General features: G+C 43.2%; 1 protein-coding gene across 6 annotated transcripts in view; it reads left to right on the top strand.

Annotated features, from left to right (window-relative positions):
- Positions 1-22,112, top strand: part of GABRA2 (gamma-aminobutyric acid type A receptor subunit alpha2) — a 331,422-nt gene that overhangs the window by 289,548 nt on the left and 19,762 nt on the right. The window contains exon 9 of one of the 6 annotated variants that reach the window (XM_087875269.1): positions 5,904-5,970. The exons of the other annotated variants lie outside the window; for them this stretch is intronic. Coding sequence (XP_087731395.1) covers positions 5,904-5,926 — 23 coding nt within the window. The 3' untranslated portion in view covers positions 5,927-5,970. The remainder of the gene's footprint in view (positions 1-5,903; positions 5,971-22,112) is intronic. 6 annotated transcript variants of the gene reach the window in all.

Below are 22,112 nucleotides of genomic sequence, written 5' to 3'. Positions count from 1 at the left end.
AAATTTGACAAAATGAGGGGGAGCTGTCACCTATAAAGATATTTTGAATGAGAAAGGAGAATTAAAAGCGAGAAATACTTTAAAGGAAGAAGGGATCGAATTGGAATGATGGGCGTATCTCCAAATTCAATCTAAATTTAGCAAAGATAAAAAAGAATGGGGTATAAAGCGAGAATAATCAGAATTAAATAAAATTTTATTTAACAGGGAAGGCAAGACCATAAGTAAACTATATCAAAATTTATTAGAACAAGATATGATTGAGGAACAGGTGAAAGAAATGATGATAATTTGGTGTAAATATTTTGGGCACAATATCGATTTGGACAATTGGCAAAGTTTATGGGAATTTTTTTTTAAAATGACACTAGCAACTTCCTACAAGGAAAACCTCTATAAGATGTTCTATAGGTGGCACCTCCCCCCCCCAAGATTAGCATGAATGAATAAGGGGAAATCCTCGATATGCTGGAAGTGTAGAGAGACCGTTGGGAATTACTACCACATGTGGTGGGAATGCCCAAAGGCGCAAAACTTTTGAAATTTACTAAAGAACTGGCTGGAAGACATTTTGCTAATAGATATAGAGGTCAAAAACGGATTTTTTCTTATTGGGAATTACTGCATATACTCACAGCGGCACGAATAGCCTTCACTCAAAAATGAAAAGAGAAAGATATTCCAACTGAATAGGAAATATTACTGAAAAGCTTTAACTGTGCAGAAATGGACAGACTCACTTTGGAACTCAAGGATAAAAGCGAAACTAAGTACTACAAAATCTGGGAACAATTTTATGATTGTATAGATAACAAGAGGATAGCCAAAACAAATGTATAGTATTAGAACAAAAATATAGATGTTATTGTAGATAAATATATGTTTAAGAGATAAATAAATATACAGAAATAAGGGGGAAAGTATTAATATCATATTATGCTTAAATAGTGAACAAAGCTTAAGAACTATATGTTTATATGAGTACTAATATTATTGTAAAGTGACGGAAGATGTTTGGAACCAGCAATGTCATATCTATGTCCAATGTTTTTTTTAATTTTGTATTATTAATAAAAAACTTTTTATTTTATTTTTTTTAAAAAGCCCTAGTATGACCATACCTAGAGTACTGCATCCAGTTTTGGTCACCACACTATAAAAAAGATGTTGAGACTCTAGAAAAAGTGCAGAGGAGGGCAACCAGGATGATTAGGGGACTGGAGACTAAAACATATGAAGAACGGTTACAGGAACTGGGCGTGGCTAGTCTAGTGAAGAGAAGGACCAGGGGAGACATGATAGCAGTGTTCCAATATTTGAGGGGCTGCCACAGAGAGGAAGGGGGTCAAACTATTTTCCAAAGCACCTGAAGGCCAGACAAGGAATAATGGATGAAAAATGACCAAGGAGAGATTCAACCTAGAAATGAGGAGGAAGTTTCTGACAATGAGAACAATCAACCAATGGAACAGCTTGCCTTCGGAAGTTGTGGAAGCTTCACCACTGGAGGCTTTCAAGAAGAGATTGGACTGCCATTTGTCAGAAATGGTGTAGGGTCTCCTGCGTGAGGGGGGGTTGGACTAGATGACCTATAAGGTCCTTTCCAACTCTGTTAATTTGTTAGTACATTCTTAATGATGAAGAACCCGTTAAATGACAGTCTTTTTCTAAGCTTGTAAATGCATACACCAGAGCTGGTTTGGTAACCTGGGTCACCTTGGGTAGTTACTTACTCAGCTCCAGAATGTAGGCTTGCCAATTCTGAATAGATTGCCAAGAAAACCACTGGGAGTTGTACAGTGTAGTGACTTTGTCCAGGAGTAAAAAACTGATTTGAACACACAAATGCAGACACACTACATATATTGAGTATAAAAATAGTTTGCAGAAACAGTTGAAATTTATTACCTGAAAAACCCTAAGAATCAATTATTCTTGTGTCATGAGTAATTCCTTCCATCATGAAATATTCTTACTATTTCAGATCATAATTTACTTTTGTGGCATTACATTCTTAAAATTTAGAGACTTCTCTTACCACACTATCCAATACATGTTATCTTGTGACATATTGTACACTGATAGTTAATGAAGTATTTCACTATTAATCCCCTTTTCTTTCCAATTCAATATTAGTAATAATGCAATGCATTACCAGTCACCAATTAAAGGCACATTATTAAACCAACAATCCAATTATTTCTGCAGCATTTGTATAACAATAGATCCAGTATATTTACAGACATCACTTCTTCTCCCTCCTTTGAATTGAAGGGAGATAAAAGCAATCTTACCATAAGCCATTCTAGATTTCAGAGACCAAGCCTGGTGTTGTTGCAGGTTCATTTTATAACCTGTTTCATCATGAGATGAAGATATTTCATCTGTTACTGCAACTTTTCTCAGTGTTTGCTAAGTAGTTGAGTGCAAAATAATTCTTCAGATCTATGATGCATGGAAAAATCAAAGAAACATGAAAACCACAAGTAACATATTCATTTATATTGATACTATAAGCACACATAAGGTGTTTATACATATAGTAGTTTGAAGAATCTAATAACTAGTGCACAAAGTAATTTTCTATTTTAAGAGCATGCTTATTAACCCTTTTAACTATAGTATGTTATAAGCAAACCTTCAAAATCAGATCTGAATATAAAAAATGCTTTCCCTAGATATGGGGAAATTTAAGTTTAAAGTCTAAGTATGTTTATAGCTCAGGGTTGAAATGAAGGATCTTTGGTGCTCTCTTGGACAACCTTTGTCTGATTGCACAACCTTTTGTCTGAAATGGTATAGGGTTTCCTGCTTGAGCAGAGGGTTGGACTGGAAGACCTCCAAGAACCCTTCCAAATTCTCCGAGCTCTCTGAGCTTGATTATTTTCTTCCAGATGTTTCATAACCCAAACTAGGTAATTGTAAGAGAAAGCAGTCTCTGAGGGCCCTCAGGCCATACAGTTAGAATAAAGGAATTAGAAACCTGTTCCAACAGTCTGATGTGGATTCAGCCAATCCACAGGTGCGAAAAGATGTTATTGTACCAGTTGCTCTGAGAAAGTGATAAGGGAACTTTCTCAGGGTCATCCTTCCGCTGGTTCTCGAGCGATAGAATCCACATGGCCCGCCCTCCCCTTACATTCCCCAAAAAGTGCGAAAATGCCAGGGCTCTTAGGCGCCAGGCTAAAGCTATAAACTAATACATTTCAGGATACAGGATATATGAGAAAGAACTTAATAAGCAAAGTAGTAATTAAAAAAAACCCTTCCCCTGAAGAATGGCAGATACATGGATCTGACATACTGTCCTCCTTAGAAAAAAGGATAATCCACCTGGAAAGATACAAGGAAAACATATATAAATTAAGATGGTTTGGTTGGGTATTTCAGGTGGAATTTCCTTAAGAGTGTGGGGGCTTTGATGTGTTTCTTAGCCACCCACTCATTTTGAGATGGTGGCAAATGTTTCCATGCTACTAAGTACTGCGTGGAGCCATGGTGTGTGTGTGTGTGTGTGTGTGTGTGTGTAGGATTTCCCTAATCTCAAAGTGTTGTTCTCCTTCAACCATAATGGGAGCTGGAGGTGTGGGTGTAGGTGGTCTGATGTTAGAGGTAACCTCTGGTTTGAGTAAGCTACAATGGAACACTGGATGTACTTGCCCAATTTTGAAGTGGATTGGACTCCCCAATCAGAAATTATCCTTTGGTAATGGAGGCGATAAATGTGAACTAAGAACAATTTTTCCAGTGCTTTGGCAGTTGGGATTTTGGGACAGGGAGTGAAGCAGACCTTTTGGAAAAAATGTCAGTTACCACCCAAATAACAGTATTGCCAGCACTTTCTGGTAGTTCTACAATAAAATCCATGGAAATCTCTCTCCAGGGTGCTGAAGGCTTGGCTACAGTTTGTAAAAGTCTGGGGGATTTCCCGTGCCTTCTTTTTGCTACAGCATAAACAGGGCAACTGCCCACATAACTCTCAATATCCTTCTTGAGTGATGGCCACCAAAATTGTCTTTTGATTAGGTGCAAGGTTTTTACAAATCCAAAATGTCCCGCAAATCTGGAATCATAGCATCACTTCATAAGGTCTAGTCTCTGGGTTGCAGGAACATACAGTTTTCCTCCCACCCACACCAAGTCATCTTTAATCAGGCAATTGTTCTTGTGTGCTGGGAACCAGTCGTCCTTGAGGAGGACTTCCTTAAAAGCCTGAATGGTGGTGTTGGGGTGGGGGTTTCTTGTTTGGCTTGCACCCTGGTGATTACTTTAGCTGCCAGCTGGGGGCTTTGAAGTAGAGGTTTGATTACTTCCAAGTTGGTGCTATTGTATTGGGGTTTTCTGGAGAGGGCGTCTGCCAGAAAGTTTTTCCCCCGGGAGGTATCTTAGCATAAAATCAAACCTCTTAAAGTATTGCACCCAGCAGACCTGCTTGGGAGAAAGTTTTTGTGAGGTTTTAAGGGCTTCTTGGTTTTTGTGATCAGTCCAGACCACGAAAGGTATTTTATTTCCCTCTAACAAATATCTCCAACGCATTGCATAAGCCTCTTTCTCCCAGATGGCTCATCTCTGTTCTGTTTCTGTTAGCCCAATGCACTGCATAATCCTCTTTCTCCCAGATGGCCCATCTCTGTTCTGTTTCTGTTAGTTTTTTGGAGGTGTAAGTGTATGGTTGCAGTTGGTTGTATTCATTCTTTTGGAGTTAAACAGCTCCGACTGCTACATCACTAGCATCAGCTTGTATGAGAAAAGGCTTTTCTGGATCTGGGTGTTTCAACACCAGTTCAGCAGAGAACAGTTGTTTTGGTTTCTCAAATGCTGCTTGGCATTCCATAGTCCAATTTAGTGGTTGCTGTGGTTTTGATTTGATTTCCCCTTTTGTTTTGAGCAGGTTTGTTATGGGAAGGGCGATTTTTGCAAAATGCTGGAATAAATTGGCAGTAGAAGTTGGCAAACCCCAAAAAGCTTTGTAGCTATTTCCGTGGGGGGGGGGGTGTTCCCAATCAATTACTGCCTGCACTTTTTGCAGGTCCATCTCTATTCCTTTGTGGGAGATACGGTATCCAAGATAGTTTATTTTCTCCTGGTGGAATTCACATTTGGAAAGTTTTGCATAGAGTTTGGCTGCCCGTAGTTTATTTAGGACTGCCCGGACTAATTTTACATGTTCCACCTTTGTTTCTCTGTATATTACAATGTCATCAAGGTAAAGAAACCCTCTTTGTATAAACATTCGTGTAGCACCTCATTTATCAGTTGCATAAAAACAGCTGGGGCACCCTGTAATCCAAATGGTAGAACTTTAAATTGGTAGCAGCCCAGTGGGGTATTAAATGCAGTTTTCCACTCCTCCCCTTCTCTCATTCTGATGCGGTAATAGGCCTCTCGTAAGTCCAGTTTGGAGAAGATTTTCCCCTTTGAGAGCTGAGCTAGCATGTCTTTCATGAGAGGGAGGGGATACATATTTTCTACGCTCACTGTGTTCAGGTTCCAGTAGTCCACGCAAAGGTGCAAAGTGCCATCTTTTTTCTCATGGAAGAGTACTGGCGCTGTGATTTTTGGCTGAGTAGGCTCAATGAATCCCCTCTCTAGGTTTTTGTCAATGAATGCACTTAGCTCATTGAGTTCTCAGGGGGACATGCTATACATTTTTGGTTTTGGAAGTTTAGCCCCTGGCAATATTTCAATTGCACAATTGGTGGCTCATTGGGGGGGAGCTCGTTGGAGCCTTGTTCGCTAAATACTAGGTCCCTGTATTCTTTTTGGATCCCCTGGGTTGGTACCGCCCAGCCGGGCATTGCTGTTTCATTACCACCACCCCTTTCCGGGGTTTTCTTCTATCTAAGCTACAAATGTCATGTGCCCCTGGAATCTTACAGACCCTTTTTCCAATTTATTTTTAGGTTCCATTTCCTCAGCCATGTGAGGCCTAGGACTAGCAGCCATTCCATTCCGGGTGCTACGATAAACGTGAGCATTTCGTCATGGCTCCCCATGTTTATTTGCAGAGGTTCGATGGCAAAAATGGCTGGTCCTCCCCCCCCCCCGCTACTATCCCATCTAGTTGGCAGAATGCGATGGGGGTTTTCAGTTTCTTAAGGTGGATCCCCAATTTCCTCGCCAGGGCTAATTAGGCACTGGGTGCAACCTGAGTCCAATAAAGCTGATATCTTGGATGAAAAGTCTTAGGGGTAGAGTGAGGGGCTCAATTGAGTCACTTACCAGTGGGTTGTCATCTGGGTCGCTTTTGGATGGACTCAGGTCCTCATGTTGGGGGGCAGTTTCTTCTTCCGGGGTGGAAGAGGTGTGAAACTCTATGGCTTCTCTGCTTCTCAAAGTGGTTTCTTTCTCTCGGGCGGTTGATTCTATGGATTTTCCTCTAGACAAGCATTCTGGCTTCCTGGCGGAAATCTTTGAATGGCACTCTGCTGCACAGTGTCCCTCATTTCTGCACTTGAAGCAGCCTTATGGTCTTGGTGCTAAGGCTGTTTGTGGCTTGAAATGTTCCCTCTTCCCCTGGGGTGGGGATCTTCTCCAAGCTCTCCCCCCCCCCAGTATTGATTTCGTGTCATGTTGATTTCAGCTTCCTCCACTGCTAGATACCATTCATTCCATTTTTTGTGCTTGTCCTTTTTGTCTTTCAATTTGTCAGAGAGATCTTTGTACAGCCATGCTTGGATTTCTTGTTTTTCTTTTTCAGTGGCATTATGGTGGTATGGGCTTTTATGATCATATTTTTCAGTTTCGTAAGATTCTTGAGTTGTTTTCACCTTTAGGATTTTCATCCAAGGAATCTTTGCCAAGTTCTCTATGAATTTGTTAAAATCAGTTCTTTTAAAATCTAAGACTCTGGTAACATAATGTTTTATTGCTTGTGTTTATGTTATGTTGAATTCTAGTATGACATGGTCACTCTCCAAGGTTCCTACAGTTTCAACTTGGGCGTCCTCGTGGATGCACGGCTGTCTTTAGAAGAGCATGTGACAGCCGTGGCCAGGGGGGCTTTTCATCAGGTTCGCCTGATTTGCCAGTTGCGTCCCTTTCTGGATCGGGACTCCTTACACACAGTCACTCAGGCACTCGTCACTTCCCGCCTGGACTACTGCAATGCTCTCTACATGGGGCTCCCCTTTTTTTTTTTTTTTTTATTGAAAAGGTTTTCAAATACAAATTTTTCCCCCTTTTTCCCCCCCCTCCCCCCCTCCCTAACCCCCCCTCCCCACCCTTCCCCCCCTGTGACTTCTTCGTAACAAAAAAAAACCCTAATTCATAACAGATTACTTACTCCCTCCTCAAAATACTGACCTTTACTTACTAAAAGTATTATAAATCCCCCTTTATCCATACATTTCAGAAAAGAAGAAGAGAAAAAAAAACAAAAAAAAAACAAACACATTATACTATAACTATTATAAAATAACTTCTAATTTAGCATAATAGTGTTTTATATCTATACATTATTGCAACAATTCAAAACCACCTTCCACTTTAAAACTATACGATAAGTCCTACTTTAATAACATTTCAAAGCGGGCTCCCCATAAAATCTAATTTAACATTTATTCCACTCTATCCATTTCCTCCACTCCCCTAAATGTATCACTTAAAAATCCCTTTTCTTAAACTAATCAGTCTGTAGCTAGCTTATTCACCCACTGTCTTACAAATTTACCATACACAACAATTCTTGATATCTTTAATTCACTGCCCACACTACTTAAAAATATATATATATATATATATTCCATTATATCTAAATAAAAAAAGAAAAGACAATAACTTTAAATTTATAGTCCATATAATATCTTCTTGAAGTCTTTCCACTGGATTGTTAAAACCAACATCCATAATAGGGTAACATAGCTTGCTGATGCAACAGTTTATTCAAGATCTCCAATCATATCTGCCCCCATCAGTAGTAAACATCTTCTTATATATATAAAAGTAAAAACAACCACCCGAGTGACATTATAATTATATTCCATATAATAATAATTGTGGGTTTCATCAGGATTATTAATTTCCATCATCGTATTGGGTAACAACCCGATCTTCTGCATGTCCCAATGTGATTCTCTTGCCTTATAATTCAAGATAATTATAATATATTTATCAACACAAAAAGAAGTTTCAAAGTAGATAATTCAAAACCATCAATTTGAGGCTCTTTCCATGTCCCAAAATTACGGCAATGCAGAGATCTGCCACTATCCTCAGGATGATATTGACCAATATGTCGCCTCCTCTATGTTTTCACATAATCATTCATATTTTAAAATCACTGGCTTCACTGTTGCTTGGGTTAGAAATTTCTATTTTTGTACAACCTATTTCTTTTTTTGTTTTCTTTTTGTGGGTTTGACTTCCATCCTAATTTTTTGTGTCTCGCGTTTCTTTTTTATCCCTTGTATATCCTCTAATTGGTTTCCATGCTTGTCCTTGCCTTGATAAGTCATCACATTAAAATCAGATGGCACTTCTCTCAAATTTGTAGATAATCCAGCTGGGGTATCCGATAAATCCAAAGGCAATTTATCTGGTACAGTCTCTGTCTTTAGTTCCAGCTCCTTCTGCTTATCCTGTATTATATCTGAAGACGTTAAATTCATTTTCAACCTATTTTGATAAAATTCTTCCGCTCTTTCAACAGTATTTAACTGGTATCTTTCTCCTTGATATCTCAATATAATACCAACTGGGACGTCCCACCGGAATTGAATATTTCTCCTTTTTAACTCAGACACCAGAAAGCCAAATTTCTTCCTTTCCATTAATATCTTAGGTGGGAGTTCCTTGTAAATCCAAATCTTTCTTCCATACAATTGCAAATTAGAATTGAAGGAATTTTGCACAATTTTATTCCTAATTTCTTTATCTGAAAAATAGATTACCACATCTCTAGGCAATTGCCTTTGCTTGGCAGTCCAGGAGTTTATTCGATAAGCTCTGTCAATCCTACAAAACACTTCCTCAGGTTGAATCTTTAAAATCCCAGCTAGAAATTCAGAAGATATTTTCCTTAAGTCATCTCTGTTATTTTCCTGCAAACCTCTAAGTCTTATTGCATATTCTGTGAAATTATATTGTATCTTTAGAACCTCTTTTTCAATCCTCTGTTGCAGATTTTCTACATTACCAGACTTTTGGTCAGCATCCATTTTAAATTTTTCTTCTGAACTATAATCCTGAATATTTAACAAATCATTTTCAATTTTTTGAATTCTATTGTCCAATTTATCTTGAATTTCATCCATTTTTGACTCTAGTAAATTAGTATTTGTATCCAACCGAATCATGAATTCTGACACTTTTAAAATTTTTTGCTGCAAAAAGTCAAACTTGGATTTCACCAATTCCTTAGTTTCCTGCTTAAATTTTTCAAGTTGCTGATTCACAATCTCATCCCTTCTTTCAATCTCCTCTAAGAGAAATTCTATTATATTAAAATCAGGTTTCTGGGACTGAAGAGTTAAAACTTGTTCCTTTAAATTCTTAGTGGGGGAATCCCCCCCACCTATTTGCTTGTCTGACTTCACAAGCCTCAGTGCCATGTTTCCGCCTAAGCAGGCTTTGTTAGAAGAAAAAAGAAAAAAAAAAAAAAACAAGACAAAAGACTTCCAGCCAGCAACAATCCTCCAGGGGAAAAAGAGAAAAACAAAAACAGGAGCGGAGTTTTGTCTACAAATGTAGCCAGTGGTATTTATTCCGCTACATTGTAATAATAAAAAACGGAAGAACTTTCCCTCTCAAACTCTTCTCCAGCCGCGGCAGACGCCATTTTAAAAAGAAACTTTTTTCCTCTTTCTCTTCCTCTATTCTCCTAAGTAATTTTTAAAAGATAAGTAAAATACTTGCGCTTCAGTATTACAGGTCCAGCTCACATTTTCTTTGAGTAATCTGTCAAATTCGCAGGCTTGCTTTTGACACCTGGCTCTGCATTAGCAGAGGTCTCCCAAAGCCCGGAGCAGCGGCTGGGGATATGGGGCATCTCATCCGCTCCATCCCAAAAGTAAAAGAAAAACCTTTGGGACTCTGCAGAGAGTTCTACCCACCCCTGCCGGCTCTATCTCCGTTTCCTCATGGGAACGGAGTTTTTTCGAGCCGCCGTTCCGTTGTGAAGGCGGCTCTGACAGGCAGTGGAAGCTGACGATCCCAAAGGAACGTCTGGCGGCAGCCAGCAGCAAACAGGAAGTCCCTATCTACATGGGGCTCCCCTTGAGGAGCACCCGGAGGCTCCAACTGGTGCAGAATGCAGCCGCATGGGGGATTATGGGAGCAAGGGGGCGCTCCCATGTGACGCCTCTCCTGCGTTACCTGCATTGGCTTCCGGTGGTCTTCCAGGTGCACTTCAAGGTATTGGTTACCACCTTTAAAGCACTCCATGGCATTGGACCTGGGTATTTGCAGGACCACCTTCTGCTGCCGATAGCCTCCTGCCAGCCAGTATGCTCTCACAGAGAGGGACTCCTCAGGGTGCTGTCAACCAAGCAGTATCGGCTGGCGACCCCCAGGGGGAGGGCCTTCTCTGTGGCAGCACCTGCCCTCTGGAATGACCTGCCCCCGGAGATACGTATGATACCAGATCTCCGGGCTTTTCGCTGTGCCCTAAAAACCTTTCTTTTTCACCAAGCAGGACTGGCGTAACCCACCCACCCCCCGCCTTTTTTTTTTTTTTTTTTTTTTGAGATGTTAGATTTTTAATTGTCTATGGGTTTTAGTCGGAATTTTAAATTTAGGCCAAAGTTGTGTAATTCTTTTAACAAATTTTAAATTTTGTATTGGGATGTTTTTATTTTGGCTGTGCACCACTCCGACTCCAGTAGGAGAAGGGCAGTATACAAATTTAATAAAATAAATAATAAAATAAATAACTCCCTCTATCACTTCTTCTCTGTTTGTAAGAATTAAGTCCAGTATGGTTGTCTGTCTAGTTCCCTTCTCTACCTTTTGGACTACAATGTTGTCAGCTAGGTTGGTTAGGAACCAGTTGTAGATAAAAAGGGGGAGAGAAAAATAATTTGTCTTAAAGATTCTCTTCCTATATACCAGCATTGTTTTTGATTTCAAATCATTTAGCCCTGGTATATATCTATAATTTAGGGTCCTTGTGCCAAAACACATTAAATTTGATACAGTTTTCCTTTCTTCTTCACTGGGTTTCAATAATTCTGCAACATCAGACAGTAACCACCACAGTATATTTAATAATGGCAGATGTAAACCTATGGTAAATGAATGAATACTGGAATAAAATTGTGTAAAATGCCAAGACTGGATTACTTTTTACAATTATTTTAAAGAACAAATAATTTACACCTATGCAAAAAATTGAGGTATTTTGCAGCCCTGCTAATAGGTTTTATTCATCAGAAAAGGTTAGAGTTTCAGCAAGATCTCCAGCATGGTTTTTTGCAGCTTGCTTGCTCTCGGCTGCCATAAAAATGGAGAGGGAGGTTTAGGCATTTGGGATGGGGAAGTGAGTTGGTCCTGTGAGAATTGGAAGGGAAGTTTGTACTCATGAGCTATTGCACTGCTGAGTGGAGTTGTTTGGACTTTTCTGAGGCCAACTGTCCTGGGACTCCAGAGGCATACAATACCTGCAGAGGAGCTTTTCCCATAACATTATGGGTGCTGGATGCTGATTGGTCTTTGCTAGACCCTGGATGGGAGTTATTTGGGGTGACTTTCAATGTGTAACTTTTGTGGAAGTTTTTCTCAGATCTTGCTCTGCTTTTGCTGCTATCAGTTCTTTCTTAGTAAAAGTATATCTTCTCTAAATCAACGGAGTCATGGGTTTTCTTACTTAGGATTTGAACAGAGGCAGACCTGACATAAGGCAAGATCTGCTTTATTGGCCAACCTGGAGATCATAGTCTAGTGTGGGGGCTGGGGACGCAATGTCAACCCGTGGGAGCAACCAGGAAGAGTCCACAGCCCTAGAGCAACCCCGCCCCCAAGGCCATGCTGTATTCAAGATGAGATGGAATGGCTGGAGAAGCTGAACCTTGATGAGGAAGCAGTCCGAGTCAGATGGTCGCTAGACGTAGGATGGCTGGAGGACCATGAGGAGCATCCACCAGGGGTGACTATTACCAGAGGGCATTGAGAATCCCACAGAGTGGAGGGGCATGAAGGAGAATGTCGGGAAATTCCCCCTGACTCTGACCATGAGGACTTCATGCTGAGCCACGCATTGTATCTGTGGCAAGAGGCAAATGAAAATCAGAGAGCCAGAGAAATGCTTGCCTAGATGTCTGCCAAGCAGTCTCACAAAGAGACCAGCCAGGCGGCAAATGGAACTGCCACCTCCACAGCTGCTTCAGTTGCTCCACAGGGGGTGGCTCTGGCTGCAGTCACATTGTCACTAGCAGCTGCAGTGGCTCCGGCTCCCCTGAAGGTGCCAGGTTCCCCAAAGTTCTGCTGCTAGGAGTGAAGTTCGACAGGCATCCCAAATTGTTGGATTCTTCCTAGCTTAAGTGTGGAATTATATGCAGGTGTATGGGAACAAATTGGAATCAGAAACAACTAAAGTGAGATGTGTCACCATGGCCCTGTAAGGGGCTATAGCAGAGTGGATGTTTTTTCTTCACAACAACAATGCCCTTCAGCTACGAAACTATTATCAGTTTATGACAGCCCTCCACCAGCAGTTTGAGGACCCTCTAGCAGAGCGCAAAGCTAGAACCCAGATGAAGACCATCACCCAGGGGCAGTAGTTAGCAGAAAACTCTCCAGAGTTCTGCAAGCTGGTATGTTGACTGTCCACATGGCCTGAAGAGATCCTGGTTGAATGTTTCAAGGATGGGTTTAATGACGAAGTCTATCACACCTGCATCTTGCAGGAGGCCTCTCAAGACCTCCAACACTAATATATGCTGGCAGATGAAGTGGAAATAGATCTGGCCAGAGACCGACACAGGGCAGCCATGGCTGGAGCAAGTCCTCGCTCCCTGCTCATAAAGAATCCCTGAAAGCTGCCGAACAGTGGTCCACGACTTGCTTCAAGTGCGGAAAAGAAGGGCACCAAGCAAGTGACTGCCGTTCTGCCAAACCTAGCCCCAAACCTGTAGCCACTGGGAATAGGAAGGCTGAGAAGCTGCCACTGAGGCTCTGTAAGATGACTCTGAAGGGGATGGAGGTTGTTGAGTTTGGTCAGGAGGGGTTGGGAACTCCGACCTCGCTGAAAGAGAATGAAACTGACTCTGATGACAACCCCTTGGTACGTTGACATGTGATCCCCATGACCATCCCAGTGGAATTAATGGTGCCCTCGTCCTATCCAGGGCGCTATTTGACTCAGAGTGCACCAGGTGTGTGGTTAGCCTTGAAGTTGTAGAGAAATTGGGACTGAGGGTGCCCATAGCCTTCTGCCAATTGGATGGGTTGGTAGCAGGGGGTCCTTGGCTCATTTTGTAACAGAACCTGTGGAAATGAGAATGGGGAGCCACAAAGAGCTTCTGAGTTTTACAATAGCACCAGAGTTAGAGAGACCCCTCTTGCTTGGACTGACTTGGCTCCACAAGTGGAACCCTCTTGTGAATTGGAGAAGAATGCTCCTAAAAATCCGACCTCAACCAGCAGGGAGAAGGGAAGGGAATCCCTTGCCACAAACCAAAAGAGCCAAAATGACATGGTAGTTGGGGGCTACTGTGTAGCAGCACACAAAGAGAGGAGAAAATCCCAACGAAATACTGGGACAAGGAAGGCTGATGCTAGTGACATGGTTGCTGCATGCGAATGCCTAGGGGTTTTACAACACTGCACTTACACCTCCAAAAAATTAACAGAGTGAAAGGAGATAGTGAGTCTGGGAGAAGGAAGTATTTGAGGTGTGATGGGCATTGCTAACTTGGAGGCATTTCATAGAAGGAGCAAAGCAACCTTTTGAAGTATGGACTGATCACAAAAACCTGGAAACCTTGAAAAACCCAAGGAAATTGTCACCTAAACAAGTCCATTGGGCACAGTACTTTAATTGCTTTAATTTCATGCTGCATTACATCCCTGGGGGGGGGAGAACTTCATGGCTGATGCTTTATCCAGATTACCCCAATATAATAGTGCTAGAGCTGAAGTAATCCGGCCAGTTATCCCTTCTACAGTTAGCTGCTCCAGTGACTACCAGGGCTCAGAAAAAGTCAGAGCCTGAGTTGCTCCATGAATTGTGTGAAGAATTGAAGGGGGCATTGAAAAGTAATGAATGGTTTCTGTCCCACACAAATGACTGCACCATGTGAGATGGATTGGCGCCAAATTGTATGTGTCTGCCAGCATAAGGGGCCCCATCCTACAGTGGGCTCATGATTCCAAAACTGCCGGTCATTTTGGTTTTGTAAAGACATTGCACTTGATCAAGTGACAATTTTGGTGGCCTTTGTTGAGCCTTGATGGTACAGTGGTCTACGCACCCTGTTATTAACACAGGTGCCTGCAATTTACTGCTGGTTCGAATCTTTCCAAGGCTCAAGGTTGACTCAGCCTTCCATCCTTTCTAAGGTAGGTGAAATGAGGACCCAGTTTGTGGGGGCAATAAGCTGACTTTGTATAAATATACAAAAGTATGAAGGCTATTGCTTAACGCATTGTAAGCCGCCCTGAGTCTCCGGAGAAGGGCGGCATATAAATCAAAATTAAAAAAATAAATTAAAAAATTTTAAAAAAGGGACATTGAGACTTAGTTTTCTCATCTATGCAACTGCTAAACAGCCTCCAGGGAAGCCCACCAGACTGTGGCTAGTCCTAGGGGCCCAATGGAAGGAAATATTCATGGACTTTATAGTGGAGCTACCTGAGAGTGGGGGGGAACACAGTCATTTGGGTTGTTACAGGTCTTTTCTCCAAACAAGTACATTTTGTTCCCTGCACTAAAATACTATCTTATAAGGTATTTGCTAAACTTTATTCAACATGTGTATAGGTTACATGAAATTCCTGACTGCATTATCTTGGATGGGAAGGGGGTGCAATTCACTTCCCAGTTTTGGTGGGATTTCTTAAATTGCTAGGCTCCAAGGCTCCACCCAGGGCTAAGCTCCACCCATCTTCCTCAAACCAATGGAATGTGTGAGTGCAACAAATCGGTTCTAGAACAGTACCTTAAGTGCTACATAAAATATCAGCAAGATAATTGGGCTGACCTACTGCCATTTGCAGAGGTCACTTATAATAACTCGGTGCATAATAGTACTGGTTTCACTGCGTCCAAGATAGCTTCTAGCCAGGATTTCGTCCCCATACCAGAACTGCCTCAAGAGAAGCCTCTTCCTCCCTCCTTGATGGAGGGATTGAACAGCTTCAACACACCTGGCCAGTAACACGTAAGGTGTTGGAAGATGCACATCAAGTCCATAAGTAACAGGCTGATAAAAAAAAGGGCAAATCCGAAAGACTTCCAAGTGAGTGATAAAATATATTTGTACACTAAATACTTATAGACTACCCAAAAATCAAAGAAACTGGGACCTAAATATGTAGGCCCATTCCCAATTGTAAAAGTTATCAACCCAGTTACTATGCAGAGATCATACCTGCCAAAGAATCTTAATCGGATCCACCCTTTCATTGTTAGTTTGCTCAAGCCTAAAAAGATATCTCCTCTTCACCCTGCTCAGCCAACCCCTCCAGTGCCCATTCTCATAGAGGAAGAACAGCATTTTGAAGTCAAAGGAAGTTTAGATTCCAGAAAGTGAAAAGAGAAAGAACAATACTTAGTGGCCTGGAAGCATTTCCCTACTTCACAATCAGAATGGGTGAATGCCCGAAATATTCGAACCCCTAAACTCCTTCAGATGTTCCACAGGAAATGTCACTGAGTTTTTGTATTTACCACATGAGCTCTTATTTTTGAACTTTCAGACTTACCGTAGCTTGCCAAGTTCTTATCAGTAAGCTAACTGCGCATATCCACATTCTTTCACTTTCTTCTAACTTTCTTTGTTCGCCTGCCAAGAGGTCCGGTAGGAACGCTGCCAAGATGTAACTAACTTATTAGTAAGATGTTTTTACTTCTTTATAATAAAATGTGTTTATTAGAATATATCTCGGGTTTATTTTCTTAAAGTATACTTCAAAGAAAGGTCACGATCCATTCTCTAATCAAGGTACAATTACCCAAAAGCAGAATGGGATTAATTGCCACCCTGACAGGAAATACCCCAATAAGCCTGGGTGAAGCAATGTTCTTTAATTGGAGTTGACCTGTGGTAAATTAAATTGATTGGACATGATTTGGAAAGGCACACACCTCTCTCTAGAAGGCCTCACAGCTGACAATGCATAATGTAGCAGAGCAAAAGCCATGGTCAAAGCAGAGCTGAGAGACAGGATTATTACAAAGTACAGCTCTGGGGAAGGCTAGAATAAAATTTTTGCTGTACTGAAGGTTCATAAGAGCACAGTGGCCTCCATAATTCTCAAATGGAAGAAGTTTAGCACAACCAGGACTGTTCCAAAAGCTGGTTGCCCAGTCAAACTGAACAATCTGAGAAGGGCCTTAGTAAGAGAAATGACCAAGAACCCGATGGTCACTCTGACTGAACTTCAGAGATCCTGTATAAAGATGGGACAGAGTTCCACAAAGACAACCATCACTTCAGCCCTCCACTGATTTGGGTTTTATGGCAAAATGGCTAGACAGAAATCTCTCCTCAGTGCAAAACACATGAAAACCTGCTCAGTTTGCAAGAAAGCAACTGAAGGATTCTCAAACTGTCAGCAACAAGATTCTCTGGTCTGATTAAAGATTGAACTCTTTGGCTCAGTTCTAAGCATTATGTCTGGAGGAAACCAGGCATTGCTCATCACCTGCCCAATATTATCCCAACAGTGAAGCATGGTTCAGCATCATTCTCTGGGGATGTTTTTCAGCAATAGGGACTGGGAGACTGGCTAGGGTTGAGGGAAAACTGAATGGAGCAAAGTACAAGGATATCCTTAATGAAAACCTGTTCCATAGTGCTCAGGACCTCAGACTGGGCCGAAGGTTTACTTTCCAACATGACAATGTTCCTAAGCACACAGCCAAGACAACACAGGAGTGGCTTAGGGACAACTCTGTGATTGTTCAAGCCCTGACTTGAACATCTCTGGAAGGACCTGAAAATGGCTGTCTACTGACAGTCACCATCCAACCTGACATCTTATGAGGATTTGCAAGGAAGAATGGCAGAAAATCCCGCAATCCAGGTGTGTAAAGCTTGTTGATTCATACCCAAAATTAAGGCTGTAAAAGCTGCCAAGGTTCTTCAAGTACTGAGTGAAGGGTCTGAATCAGTGGTGGGTTCCTCCTGGTTCAGCCCGGTTCTCCCGAGCCGGTAGCGGTGACGATATGACATCACCGAACTGGTTCTGCCCCACCCCCCATGCCCCCCACCCCCCGCATTATTCTTACCTTTTATTTGGCCCCACCCCCAATCTATTGCTGCCTCCTGAGTCCCAGCTGATGGCTAGAGGGAAAAAAACTGTTTAAACTCTTGCCTCTGGGCTTCAAAGGGCCACCCTACAGCTGATCAGTGTTAAAAGAAAACAAATGAGTAGACCAATGCCTGCAAAAATACATGAGTAGATCAGTGCCTGCAAAAATAAATGGGTAGACCAGCGCCTGCAGAAATACATGAGTAGATCAGTGCCTGCAAAAATACATGAGTAGATCAGTGCCTGCAAAAATAAATGGGTAGACCAGTGCCTGCAAAAAATAAATGGGTAGATCGGTACAGCTCTGCAAGCAATTAAAAGCCTGGTAGACCAGTACCTCTGCTAAACCCTAAATAATTGTCACATGACCATCAAGCCACGCCCACAGAACCGGTAGTAAAAAAATTTAGAACCCACCCCTGGTCTGAATACTTATGCCAATGTGATATTTCAGTTTTTTCTTTTTAATAAATTTACATACATTTCTAAAAACCTGTTTTCACTTTGTCATTATGTGGTACTGAGTGTAGATTAATGAGAAAAAAAATGAATTTCAACATCTGTAGAATTAGGCTACAGCATAATAAAATTGACAAAAGTGAAGGGGGTCTGAATACTTTCTGAATGCACAGTATTTTTTCTGCTGGTAGTGGCTGGTAGTACACACCTATAGCAATGTCATTCTTTTATTTTTATTCATTATCATTTATTATTTTAGCTAATTGACACTTGGAAGAAAACTGAAAACTAATCTGGATACATTACTAATAGAATAACAGATTTGAAAGGGACCTTGGAGGTCTTCTAGGCCAACCCCTGCTCAAGCAGGAGACTCTATACCATTCCAGAAAAGTGGCTGTCTGGTCTTTTCTTAAAAGACTCCAGTGATGGAGCACTCAGAACTTCTGAAGGCAAGCCATTCTACTGGCTAATTGTCTTCACTTTTACAAAATTTCTCCTTAATTCTAGGTAACTTCTCTCCTTGTTTAGTTTCCATCCACTGTTCCTTGTCTTATCTTGTCTTCTGGTGCTGTGGAAAAAAAGTTGACTCCCTCTTCTTTCTAGCAGCCCCTCAAATATTGGAACACTGCTATCATGTTACCCCCAGTCCTTCTTTTCACTACAGTAGACTAGACATTCCCAATTCCTGCAACATTCAAGGTCCCTTCCAAATCTATTCTGACTATTGGGGGCGAATCATTGGCCCCCATGGAGAGGGCGCGCAACTTGGGGGTCCTCCTGGATTCACGGCTGTCTTTAGAAGAGCACTTGACGGCCGTGACCGGGAGGATTTTTCATCAGGTTCGCCTGATTTGCCAGTTGCGTCCCTTTCTGGATCGGGACTCCTTACACACGGTCACTCATGCCCTCGTCACCTCCCGCCTGGACTATTATAATGCTCTCTACATGGGGCTCCCCTTGAGGAGCACCCGGAGGCTTCAACTGGTGCAGAGTGCGGCCGCGTGGGTGGTAATGGGAGCGACATGGCGTTCCCATGTAACATGCCTCCTGTGCGAGTTGCACTGGCTCCCGGTGATCTTCCGGGTGCGCTTCAAGGTATTGGTTTACCACGTTTAAAACGCTCCATGGCTCAGGACCTGGGTGTCGAGTGTCAGCCATGATCCCGGGGACTGTGACAAGCCAGAAGAACAGAGACACGGTGAAGGGGGGCGTTGTAGCGTTTAGCAGGGCACGGTGATATCAGGTGGTGGACGGTATAGGGAATCTGGGGACAGGGTCAATAAAACGATGTCAAAGGAAACAAACGCCCTTCAATACGAGGGACAGCGAGATCCGGAAGTAACTGAAGGAGTAAATAGCGCGGTCACTTTAAATGCACAATTGAGCAAGGGCGGGGCGCTTGAGGGCGTTCTATAAAGCCAGATAAGCGGAGGAATCGGGCGTCTCCGACTTTGTTTTTCAACAGAAAACTTCAGCGCTTACTGTATGACCACCGTGTAAGCTACGATTAAACCGGATAGCTTCACCTTTGAGTGTGTGCATGTGGTGTTTGTTCGGCAGAGCACAGGTGGTTCCAGAGGAGGCTGACAGAAAGTCGGAGACGCTTTATTCTTCTGTCTGAGGACTGCAAGCAGCTGTGATGGCAGAGGACGTGACGGATGATGCCATGGTGTTGGATTTGGGGACGGAGCTGGAGGCAGAGGAGGAGGAGAACGTGGAGATGGAGGAGCATTGCGAACAGCCAGTGGTACGCCCCAAACAGAGTGGTGTCGCCCCCGCCCCCAGAAGACAAGCAGGAAAGACAGGATTCATTGGGGACTGAAGCTGCTCGAAAACCATCTGGAAATTGGTGGCAAAGTACCGCTATACTGGGGAAGTTGGGGTTTCAGACGTCAGCCAACCTCCCTCTAGCCCCTCAATTCCAAGGGTGGCGGGAAAGGAGATGGACGGAGGAGGAGGAAGAGGAGGACCCGGTGTAACCACCATGGATATGTTGAGGGAGAGGTTTGGGGAAGCTAGCTTTCGGGATGCCCCCTCTTGGCAGCCCTGGGCGCCTGGGGCAGACCAGTCAAATACGTGGCAGAGTGGGGTGGGAGCATCAACAGGCGGAATGTCCAAATCCAGGGTGCGTTTGGCCAGTCCAAAGCTGCGAGTAGACCATAGTCGATACAGGGGCGGAAGGGATGAAGACCCTGCTCCCAAGGGTAGGGGTTCCTCGTCAAGCGAGGGGATACATGGTACATGACGACAGCCACATAGTCAGGGGCATCATGAGGACCAGGAAGGTGAGCCTGCTGCTAGACAGTCCCGCTCACGGGAACAAAGAGCCCCTCAGGGTGGAGAGCGGTCCAGGCGTGAACGGGATCCAGCACCTGCATGGATCCCAGGGCCTTGGGTACAGCAAATACCATGGGGTCTCCCTCCCTTACAAGCCACGTTCAATGGGAATCCAGACCGTGTAGCCCTCTTTCTAAGCCAGATGATCAGCTACATGGATGCTTACGGGCACTATTATTACTCTCAGTGGGCCAGAGTAGTAGCGGTTACGATGGTGTTGACAGGTGAGGCAACTGACTGGGTGGCCAGTTTACACACCATGCACGCTCGAGAACTGGCAGATTTGGGACTGTTCCTGGAAGCGTTACGGAGTCGATTTGAGGATGATGCCAGCACCCAGGCCAATGTCGAAAGTGATCTAGTTTCACTAAAACAAAATGGACGAGCGGCTAAAGACTATGTAAAGGAATTTTGTACCTTGGCTAATCGGTTGAGGGGCTGGCCTGAACGTTTATTAATTCACCATTTCCATAAGGGGCTGGATAGAGACCTACGTCAGGCCTGCATTTATAGGGGCCTTGGTCCTTACATAACAGCCTGGTATAAAGCGGCTGTTGAATTGGATGTAGGCCTGAAGGAGTTCCGGATGCAAAGCAACACCATGACCCCACCATGGAAGGTGTTGGAGAAGCCGCCAACAGGGCGGGGAGGCATTCGAACATATATGCCTATAGGAGTAAGAGGTGGTATTGCCTCACAAAAACCATTCTGATGTTACTGGTGTGACCAGGAGGGCCACAGAGTGCTTGATTGCCCACTCCTGCCTCTCCGGGCCCCAGACATCCAGGCATCAGGTTCCGGTAGGCGGGCAGGTTGCTGTTCCAGACTATCGGAGCGCTCTTGTATCGCGGCTCAAACAAGAGTGGTGAGGCCAATGGTCGTGATGGCAATGGTGGCTCTCCTGACATCATCCGAACACTGACGGAGGAGGGGAATGTTGAGGAGGAAACAGAACACATGGATCCTATGGTATGTGATCCTGTCCGACCTTTCATTATCCAGGTGACACTAAAACACCCTAGGTCGGGTAGACTGGAACAGCAAGGGGCCTTAGTAGATACCGGGTGCACCCGTTGCTTTATACGAAGGGCGATAGCAGACAGTCTTGGACTCCATGTAGTGAGATTGTGGAAACCTATTTACTTTGAGCAAATGGATGGTTCAACGCTAGGAGGACAACCGGCTACCCATGTTACAGAGCCTGTGACACTTGAGATCGGGAATCATCGGGAAGTAGTACGATTTGTGGTTGTAGAAAAAAATGATTGAACCCATCATTCTAGGCCTATCATGGTTAGATAAGTGGAAACCTACCTTTTGGTGGGAAGGGGTTTTTCGCAAATTACGCTTGGCAGTAGGCCCTGATCCACCTGAAGACAGTAGAGATGTAGGAGCGACTGGAAGGGAGATGTCCTGTCTAGAAAAAGTCCCACACATATACAGAGATCTACGGCGTGTGTTTAGCGAGAAGGAATGTGAGACCCTTCCACCCCACCATCCTACAGACTGTGCAATAGAGTTGAAACCAGGTGTTAGTCTACCTAAACCCCGCATGTATTCCATGACTCCCCTTGAATTAGAGGAATTGCGGTGTTATATAGACCAGAACCTAGCCAGGGGTTTTATCTCGCCCAGTCGTGTGCATATGGCAGCGCCAGTTCTGTTTAAGGAGAAGAAAGATGGAGGGCTAAGATTGTGTGTTGATTTTCAGGGATTAAACGCTGTCTGTATGGAACCCCTTTATCCCTTACCCCTTATGACAGATTTGCTTTCCACTCTCACAACAGGGAAGATCTTTACTAAGTTGGACCTCCGAGAAGCGTATTACAGGGTCCGGGTAAAAGCGGGTGATGAATGGAAGACCACATTTAACTGCCCTTTGGGCAGCTATAAGTTCCGGG

This window comes from Pantherophis guttatus, chromosome 8, assembly GCF_059756535.1.
Source record: "Pantherophis guttatus breed Tessera chromosome 8, ASM5975653v1, whole genome shotgun sequence".
NCBI lineage: Eukaryota > Metazoa > Chordata > Lepidosauria > Squamata > Colubridae > Pantherophis > Pantherophis guttatus.
This window is presented reverse-complemented; position numbering and strand designations above follow the sequence as displayed.